Source organism: Etheostoma spectabile, chromosome 6 (genome assembly GCF_008692095.1).
Source record: "Etheostoma spectabile isolate EspeVRDwgs_2016 chromosome 6, UIUC_Espe_1.0, whole genome shotgun sequence".
Taxonomy (NCBI): Eukaryota; Metazoa; Chordata; class Actinopteri; order Perciformes; family Percidae; genus Etheostoma; species Etheostoma spectabile.
In genome coordinates, this window is record NC_045738.1 from 21,468,652 (window position 1) to 21,478,872 (window position 10,221).

Consider the following 10,221-nt stretch of genomic DNA (forward strand, 5'->3'; position numbering starts at 1 on the left):
CCCCCCCCCCCCCCCCCTTCACATGTTGTCAGGCTAGAGGTGCAGGCTGATGTGCAGAAGGAGCGCTGCAGTCTGAGCGGTGAGTCTGGCACCGTCAGCCTGGGCACAATCAGCGACAACGCTAGCACCAAAGCAATGGCTGGATCCATTCTTAACGCCTACACGCCGCTGGACAGGTGAGCAGCCTTTACTCTTTACCTGGATGCTGCCGTTAGGGAAGAGACCGTTCAGTGGCAGCGTTGGGAAAATATGAAACAGATTGCAGTAAAATGTCCAGTAAATGCACATCTGTGATCACATAATGCCGTCTGCTATTCCCGTGTAAAAGGGACGTGTTATTTGGGGATGTCTGCCAGTGCTGATGTGATCAGCACTTGAAATACTGTTACTCGGCTGAAGAAAAGCACAAGGTTATTTATATTTAAAACATTTAAAGATAATATACTCATTGGGTTCTCTTTATTGATGACAATTTAGCTTTTTTTTATATTTATTATTTTTTTTAAATTATTTTATTTATAGAAGCATTTTTCTTTTTAAGTGATGTTACATCAAGCTCCCAACACAATCCTGTGCATGAAGCCTAATGTCGTCAGAGGCAAACTCTTGTGAAACATTTTTTCCTTTTTGAGGCTCATTTCTTAATCATGCTGCATACAAACATCCACATACAGTATTAGAGAGCGCTGGTTTTTTTGGCAGTTTGCGGGTGATCTGTATCAGCGTTTTGTTTACCTGATTGCATGAGTCTTACTTAATCCCCCCCCCACACACACACATTGAATACTTGCCTAAAGCATTTCAACACAGTTTTGTGTTGGAGTTTGAAACTTTCAAAAATCTTAATTTGGTCTTAAAGATTTTCATTTTAGTGTAAATGCATACTTATTCCAAATATCGGTTCTCGGTTTCATTAACTACTAATAATCTCTATCGGTATTACTGTTAATGTATCTAAAAAAGAGTCGATCCTTCTTTTAATTTCTCTTGACTTTTTTTGTCTCATGCCTCCCTCTTCCCCCCACGTTCCAGAGATGGGAACAGCATGGAGGTCCAGGTCGACATTGAATCCAAACCGGGCAAACTACGGCACCACAGTGGCGGCAGCAGCGTCGACGATGGCAGCCATGTTGGCCGCTGCGGCTGGACCTGCCCCTCCAACGGCTGCCCGTCCTCCGAGGGCAAAGGGACGTCCGCCAAGTGGGCCAAAGAGGCGTGCTGCTCCACTTCCTCCGGCTCAGGGGGCAAAAAGAGCAAAGGCAAGCTGCGCAAGAAAGGCGGCGGAGGCACCAAGATCAACGAGACGCGGGAGGACATGGACGCCCAGCTGCTGGAGCAGCGCAGCACCAACTCCTCGGAGTTCGACTCCCCGTCGCTGAGCGGCAGCCTGCCATCTGTGGCCGACTCCCACTCCAGCCACTTCTCGGAGTTCAGCTGCTCGGATCTGGAGAGCATGAAGACGTCGTGCAGCCACGGCTCAGGCGGCGGCGACTACCACACACGCTTCGCCACAGTCAGCCCCTTACCCGAGGTGGAGAACGACCGCTTGGAGACGTGCCCCGCTGCTTCGTCCTCTTCACAGGGACACGGAGCTGTGATCTCTCCCCACTCCCCCACCTCCACCACCTCGTCCCTGGGCCACGGCGCAGAGCTCTCCCCACTCTGCTTCATCACAGAGGAGAATGTCAACCTGGTGTGCCCTGCCGAGCTGGACTCTCACAGCAACACCAGAGAGCTGCTAAAAGAAACCAACAACAACCACCACCACCAACCACAACAGCCAACCCAAACACAGCAGCAGCCCAAGAACTCCTGCATACAGACGGAAATATGAAATCTCAATACCTTAAGTGCTGCACATCTTTTTCTCCCCTAAACTAACAGTCACATCTTACCTGCATTTTTTGTTTTGTTATTCCCTTGTAAAAGGGATTTTATTTTATTTGGGGATTTCTGTCCATAAACAACTGTTGGAAGTTTTAATAGGTTTCCAAAGTGCAGCCATGTGAGAAATGTTGTGAATGCTGGGGTTTCTCCCTGTGCGACCCGCACACAGCTGCCACTTTTTGTTTTGACAGTTCCCTCCCTCGCCACTTGTAACAGAGAGCCCACTGATTTGGTTGCTGTCCTATTGTTCTGTGTAGGTTAAAAATGAAACCACTGTGCCAGTTTTTTCTTGTATTTTATTTTGGCTCTACAATGCGGATGCAACACCATGCAGGAATCCTAATGTCACAGCTTTAGGGACCAGGCAATATGATTCACTATTTCCTCTTTTTTATTTTCCACCAAATGTATTAGTAACAGAGGAACCTTTGCGTTCTTTCTGTATTTATTATTAGATTTTTGTTGTTGTCTTTTCCAGTTTGACATTAACCCTCTAATAAAGTATAATTATAAAGCCTGTGCTCAACATCCCACATCATTTTAGCACTAAGATTAACGTATAACAACTATGATTCTCTTCAGATGGATGGACACATAGCTGCAGTCCCACTGTCGGGAGATGATATTTGATGATATTCTTTAGCAGCGTGGTATCCACAGAGTTTAGTGTGTGGTTTTAGTGCTAGGATGTCTTTGAAGAGCCAGGCCACGTAAGGTTCTGTGGAAAGCTTGGTATGTTGGGGGTGGGTGGGTGAGGGTTTGATTTGAGCAAGGTCTCTGGAAGGCCACAGTTTTCAAAAATAATGCTGAAAGTCATTATAATAACCTTAACCAATGGGTTGGTCAATTCTGTGAAATTGTATAAAGAAAATGTTATGTCCTGTTCAAAGGTGATTTATTCAGACTGATGGTCTCGCCTCACAGAGTAAGAGAGCTTTGATATCTTTCTTTGTTAACTCATGGTGCCTTCAAGAAGCTGTTTGTGTTCTCCGTTTGTCTCTCTGTCTCTCCGCTGTGTCTTCAAGACACCAAACGACTCATTATAGGTTGCAGAATGTCTGTCTGTGTAGGAGGGATGCTCATTCACACACAGGACGTACTGTGGTAGAAATGGTAAATGAAGACTTTTCAATTGCCTACCAAAGACAGCACTCAGGCTCTTGTTAAATCTTATACCTTTTGACTTGTCACCTGTAGACACAGTATAGTGAATCCTTTTTACACCTTTGGGATGAATGAAGACAAGACCCAGGATTATACAGACATACTGACTGCTGTTTTTTACATGCTTCACAAATGCTACGCAAATAACTGAGGCCGCAGAACGGCCCGAGGCACCTGCACTGTTATCTGTGTTTCTTAATACATCGATGTTCTGCAATGCACAAAAGTTAGTAGGGATACACCGGTTGGTTCTGGGTTACCTTCCCTATTGATTTATCCTGTGAATCCGGTTTGTGCTGCCAGTTGCCGCTGCCGAGCAGACTTAAAGTTAACTTTTGTTTTTCAACACTTTATTTCAGAGTGTTTGCTTAAGCCTGTCGTTACTGCTCGGTGGTCGGTTAAGGTTGGATAAGGTGACATGCTGCAGTCCTCCCCACGTTTAAAGCAAAATGTTTTGTTCTTTGTCCCCGGTTCGGTTTCACATTCTTCACCAAAACTCCAGTTTCTTGATCCTAATTTGAACACTAGTGCCAGATATAATTTGTAATTTGTGCAGAACGGCATAAGGTATTTGTACATTTGTTTGGTAATTTGCTTTACTATATGCGTGTAAATGCATATCAGAAAAATAAAAAAAATATATAAATGAAGTGTTGTCCCATCCTTTGTTTTTCTGGTTAATTCAAGTACTGTAAATAGTTAGGGTATTCTATTTTTCTTGAACTACTTAATTTCATTTTAGCACAGAATTTCTTTTCTCCAGTTTATTAAACAGCCCTCTGAGTACTGTACACACTTATTTTACATCTCTATGGAAATATAATGTTGAAGAGAAACTGCAGAACATGAAAATATTGCCTCTTGCCCCCCCACCTTGTTACCCTGAACTACATTTGGTACATTCATGTAGTAATAAAACATTTGAAAACAAAGACTGGTTTGGATTCAAGCATTGTATGCAGACTGGAATGTAGACACCCCACGATACCATATTATCACCATACTTATTTTACAATACAATATTGTGATTTTTAAACATTGCAATATATTGCAATTTATTACCTTGTTTCCAGTTTCAAATGATGTCCCCAAAGGAAAAAAACTGTTCATCTCACTTCACTTTTATTGTTGCAAAATGGACTGTCAAGCAGACAAACTGACCAGGAAGTTAAATTCTCATGCGCAATTTATATAATAAAAGATCAATACTCGGCATCCATGTGTTGCTACTGTATTGCCACGGAAAATATTGTGATACTATGCTGTATTGATTTCCCCCCCAGCCCCTCTGGAATGTTTAATAAAAAAATATTTCATGTTGATAGGATCTTTTTAATTAGTAAATAAATGACATTTTAAGTTATGTGCATATATAGCTAAGTGAGTATGATTTATGATTCATGAATCCAAACCATTTAACATTTTGATAAATGCTACTGAGTGACATACTGTATATACTCTCTCTTTAGGAGTATCTGCACACTCACCAAACAGTAAGTCAACCCCTAGTCTGACATCTAAGGCACACATCTCAGTAGGATGCTGCTTCTCTCCGTTGTGTACACATCTGCATGGCTGAACTGCTTGAGGATGAATGTGCAGATGTGCCAGGCTAATTTGGTAAACAGAGAGGCTGAATGACTGTGTCATTCCTTATGGAAACGACACAAACACCAGCCTTTCAGAGTGATTTGCTAATTGCATAGCTGAATAAACGAAAGAGCATCTGCTGAGCCATGTAAGGTTACAAATTGTATTTTATCTCCTACAACAATGTCAGTAGATATCAGTTTAACATCTACTGGTATCATACTGCACAGAACCGCAATAAGATATCCTGTAGGCCTATATCTCCCACAGAGATCATAGAGTACATATGGTCATAATAAAAACTTACTTTATCTTATAGTTTTGACTCACAGCAACAAAGTTATTAATTAGCTCAGTAGCAAATGTCCCCGCTTGTTCCTTGGCTAGCCTAGATGATAATCAGCATGCACTGAATATCATTTCTAAACTTGGCTGGTGTGTGACGTAGGCTCATTCATTAGATGACACAAGACAGACAGGGTTCAAGGACCGGAACAACGGACCTCAGTTCTGGGAACATGAGCCTGTCCTGAGCAAACTCGCCTGCCTGTAGGGAAACACTTGCCTGCAGCCTTACATAACATTGTACATTGGACCCCATTTATCAATACACTAAATGCCCATAGTATCCCACTGCCTGTTGTACAATGCATACGGTTAGTGGTGGTACAAAAGTAAATCTGCATAGCAAAATGTGGAGAGAAAAATATATTCCTTATACTGTCACTCAAACATACAGTGATCAGATCATTTACAGCACAGACCAGTAGAGTGAATGTGACTCAGTTCATTGGTATTTTGCTCTGGGGCACATTCTGCAGCTTCCTGCCTTTGTGTACTCCGTTCTGGTGCAGTGTTTTGCATAGATCCAAGAGTTGTTGTCATGGTGCAGCAGCTCATGCAGCAGGAAGCAGGGCCAGGAGGGTCAGATGTATTTGTTGGCCAGATTTTGAACATCGTTCTTGGTGAACTCTGTGCTCTGCACGGCAGACAGGTGCTCAAACAGCTGAGTCAGGTGGTGACGCTCGTTCTTCTCCAGCAGCATCAACACAACCTGCAGAAAACAGCACATCATCACTGAAACCTCAGCTTCTGGGGACAAAGTGGACGGATTACTTACAAAAAATATGAATGATTTATCAAAGCAATAGTGCGTAGTTTCTGTCTCCCCCATGAGGAATTCTAAGTAATGACAACGAAACTGTCATTGCATCCACATGCAGCCTTCCATAATTACGAACCACCCCCACCCCTCCTATGTAGTTGATGTAGCCAAGGAGGACAAAGAGAATAAAATAAAAATAAAAATCATGATGGACTCTTCAGAAGAGGTAACTAACTTCATTCAATTTTCTTCGTACAAAAGTCACCGGACGCCACACATCCTGAACAACGCCAAACTGAGAACTCCAGAGAGAATTGTGCGAAGCTGACAGTCTTAATTTTTTTATCAAATCATTTGGTAATGGCTTGAATGTAACAGACATTTATTAATATCAAAAACTGGTATAAAGCTTTAAGAGCAATAGTTACCAAATTAATTGTGAGACTTTATACCAATTACCAGCATGATGAGGGTTGGGCATCGTTTTGATTTTAACAAGTTTGATTCCAATTATGATTCTGGTTCTTATCAATTCTCAAGTCTGATTCTTTGAGGGGTGGAGTTCAAACGGGTCGTATGCTTATTTCACAGATACAGTTTTACCGCTTTTTTACCGTTTTACACTAGAGCGCCGCTTGCAGTGCTCCTTGGCTGCAACACAACAAGAGCCTGGAAGTAAGGAGGTTGCTACGGAAACCAAAACTTGTGCTTGTTAAATTTGGAACCGATAATCAGATTTGAAACCACATTTTCAAACGATTCTAATGAAAAAAAAAACTGACTGCATTGGAATTTCTTAAACAATCCCAAGTCCCGGATCTTGATGCCCAATCCTAAGCATCAGCAGATCTTGGTAGAAGCATGCTGCGTGCTTATTGGCTCACTAACTCGGATGAGATTTACTCCTTAGGTATTGAAATTGAGTATTGAATGACGAGGCATTTTTCAACACTTCATACTTTGGCAAATCAGTCGGTGCCTAAAAAGTATTGAATTGGGTACCTAGCCTTAATGAACTGGACATAAAGCGTATCTTACCGAGAACCTGTCGGTGGTGTGCAGGTTGTTGAGATGTTGGTAGACGAGGTTGGGGTCTTTCTCCAGGAGGTGGTAGTCCAGCGCCTGTATGATGAAGCTGATGTTGTTCGCATCCAGCTGGGTACTCAGGAAGTTGGGAAGCATCTCCGGGGCTGTGGAGGCCAGCAGGTCAGCGCAGGCTGCTGTGTTCCTGCTGCTGCGAGCCGCGTTCAGAGCCTGGCCGAACTGGCAGGCGTTGGTCGGCTGGAGGTTGACGATGACGTCCTCCCCTCTGTGACTGCTCTCTGAGGTAGGAACGCCGGCGGTTTCCTCGTCACCCTCAACCTGAGAGATGAACAAGATGAACAGAAGGGAATTTGCAGAGTAAAGACATGGGAGAAGGGTTGTTGTAGAAGCATTAAACTTTGAGGAAAGATGGCAATGCTTACTTTACGTGCATACTGCATTGATGTAAATACACTGACTTTAACCGAACGAGTGCGCGTGAGTGAACGAGGGGCTTGGAGCAGCCGAGGTCTGCTGAAATCCGCCGGACGACGCGAAACGATGCAGATCCCAGAAGAACTCCGTGATGCGTTTCGTGTCATCTGACAGATCGACAGACCTAGGCTGCTCCGAGCCCCGTGCGCTGTGGTCAGTTCATCTGCCCACACAAAGATGACACAGAGCAAATGCAAAATATCTCTTTAAGCCAACAACACATTCTGACAAGCCTTAGTCAGTTATTCCCAATCTTTTGGAACTCCTTAGAATTCACCTCCCTTTGAATAAATCCTTTTGTTTTGGCACACTAATCCAATCTAAGATGTCCTGGTCTTTAATATTTTATATCTACTTCCTTCTTTTTATATTATCCTTTTTTGCACAGCACAGAGTAACAGAGTTGGCCTAGATACTGTATTAAAGTCCTCATTTTCTGCAAAGACAATGTTAGGTGTCTAGTAGCTGGAGCACTTCCGTGCAGGGCAAGGCAACTTTATTTGTAGAGCGCATTTCAGCAACAGGGCAATTCAAAGGGATTTACACAAAATCAGTTTTAAAAAACAACAAAAAAACAACAGATAAAACACAAGTATAAACAGTTAAAAATAAAAACATTGAGCAACAAAAATTCATTCCATAAACTTGAGACTACCTTCACACTATTTAGTCAGTGTTAGTGCTGCCTTTCGGGATCACCCTTAGTGTCTCTACCCTTCCCGACTCTATTTTTAGAGACGTTACCTTTCGTCTCCTTGGACTCTTCTTCACACTGATTAAGCCAATCTAGCGTTGCCTTTAGCGTCTACTTAACGACCTTCTTTGCGCAATTTTCAGATCTTTCGACACTACACATTCACACTTTTTCTTTAAACTGTCTTTCTCTGTCTTTCTCTGTATTACACAACCTTTATACGTATACTTATTCCTTTCCTCAACAAAATTCATCATAAGAAATTAAACATTAAAGAAATAAAACCGATAAAACACATGAATAAACAGTTACATATAAAAACATTAAGACACATAAAACACAAGAATAAAAGTTACAGCGCAGTATAAGAAATTAAACATTAGGAAAAGAAAAGGTCACAGCATTAGCACATTTTACCAGCTAAATGCTGGTAAAATGTGCAAGTGGCTAGTAGATTTACTTCAATCACCAGCTGAAAAAACAATTGCAATCTTTTGGGTGGGTGGTAAAATTTAAAGTTCACTAGCCACACTAAATTCACTAGCCTGGACATGGACTGGTGGACATTAAAGTTAATTTGTACCCTGCTTTTATAGCTGAGGATCACTGTATAGAAATATAACAGGGTAGTTATAAAATAAAACCAAAGGTACAAGATTGTGTGTCTATGAAAAACTTCCTATGTATGAATACAACTCCCAAGAATTATGATCCAAAACGCACATTCACCATACACAGAGCAACATTATCTTTCACTGAAGTTGTTTTTCTGCCCACCTGATAATAATAATAAGCACTCTGGGCTTGCGGTTACTTTACTTAGGCTGTCTGCCATTTAGTGCTGCCATACAAATTGGCTTGTCTGGGCTTGTTTGGTGGAAATGGCTGCCTACAGTTTCCATGAGCAGTTGTTGAGAACAGTCAGTTAAGTCAGTGTTAACGTATACTGTGTAATTGACCTGATGGATCTGAAAATGTTATCTAAAAAGATTCAGTTTTGAATGTGTGCGATTTGCAGGACATGTTTCAACCATTTGTGTCCAGTGGATGCAGAGAGAGGCAGTTTATGTGGCCTTCAGTTCCAACTATGGCCACTAAACCAACACCAAGCGCTACTCCAGGGGGCTTGATGTGCAGCCTGAGCCTGGCTCCTTCAGGATCCCCTCCGTCCTTATAACCCCTTTCTCCCTAACATTACATATACATGTAAATAAATCCACTATATTGACCAACAGTGAATGAGCTCAAAATAAGTGGAAAAAGATTTTTTTTTTTTTTTCAGATGAGCAGTGTGCAGGATTTGAGTTGGAGCTCGGTTGAAATATTAATTTAAAGATAATACATGTGTATGTACCTCTGTGATGGGGACAGTCGTTCTGGGTTTGGCTGCTGAATTGTTGGCATTGGCCAGACTCTGTCTGAGAAGCACCGTGACCTCCTCCAGCTCCTTCTCAGCCTCCTGCACGTTGGGATCCTGCTGCAGTACCTCCTGCAGGTCAGAGCTGCATGCCAGGTAGTCCTGTGGAGGGACAGACAAAATACAGATTCATGAAGGCAACCGATACATGCTAGTGACATTTTGCAGAGTTAAAACATTTTAGGGGGGGTGAGAAATAGGGCTGCGCTTTGAGAAGAATATGCAATATGCCTTTCTGCTGCTTTCAGTATTCTGCTAAAATACAACAAATTGCTTGATGAATTTACAACAAATGAAACCCCAACATTCTTTTATTAATAAAAAAATTGAACATTTAATTGAATTTACCATTAAAAAAAGAATGACAGTTACATTTTAAAGTGCAATTTTTGACTGATATTTGCATTCAACTAACAAAAAAATCTCGGAGCGTCTTTTCGCGATATGGCGCAACCTCATGCAATGTGTTTATTGCGCCAGTTGATATTGTGATGACAATTAAAAAACTATTTCCTGTACAGCCCTAGTGAGAAATTAAATGATATGACCCTTTCACGCACAATTAGGGGAAAATTTAAAGGGCAACTTTTTTTTTCAACCAGTCCGCTGCAGTCGGCAGCAGCAAAACAAGCTGCATTTTAACGTTCAATTTACATCCACTAAAAGTGCTTGCTTTGCCACTGACAGGCTCAGATTATTATTCTGTCAACATTATGGTAAGGATCCCTTTTTGTTATAGTGTTTTAATCATGAAAAGCCCCAAAATTGCCATCGCCAAACCCACCAGACTCCATTTATTATTATTTATTGTAACTGGTGTGCCGTCTTGGCCAGGTCTCCCTCAAA

General features: G+C 41.9%; 2 protein-coding genes across 3 annotated transcripts in view; one reads left to right on the forward strand and one right to left on the reverse strand.

The window, feature by feature from the left end:
• LOC116691536 (E3 ubiquitin-protein ligase RNF19A) overlaps window positions 1-3,701 on the forward strand; it is a 35,336-nt gene extending 31,635 nt beyond the window's left edge. The window contains exons 9-11 of one of the 2 annotated variants that reach the window (XM_032519238.1): window positions 33-176; window positions 1,033-1,586; window positions 1,617-3,701. In XM_032519238.1, coding sequence (XP_032375129.1) covers window positions 33-176; window positions 1,033-1,586; window positions 1,617-1,834 — 916 coding nt within the window. In that variant the 3' untranslated portion in view covers window positions 1,835-3,701. Of the gene's footprint in view, window positions 1-32; window positions 177-1,032 lie in introns of both variants that reach the window. The other variant, XM_032519237.1, reaches the window with a different exon arrangement.
• Window positions 3,702-4,366: 665 nt separating this feature from the next.
• spag1b (sperm associated antigen 1b) overlaps window positions 4,367-10,221 on the reverse strand; it is a 25,973-nt gene continuing 20,118 nt past the window's right edge. Inside the window, exons 17-19 of the mRNA XM_032519236.1 lie at window positions 9,313-9,477; window positions 6,785-7,108; window positions 4,367-5,695 (exon numbers count right to left, since the gene is read on the reverse strand). Coding sequence (XP_032375127.1) covers window positions 5,567-5,695; window positions 6,785-7,108; window positions 9,313-9,477 — 618 coding nt within the window. The 3' untranslated portion in view covers window positions 4,367-5,566. The remainder of the gene's footprint in view (window positions 5,696-6,784; window positions 7,109-9,312; window positions 9,478-10,221) is intronic.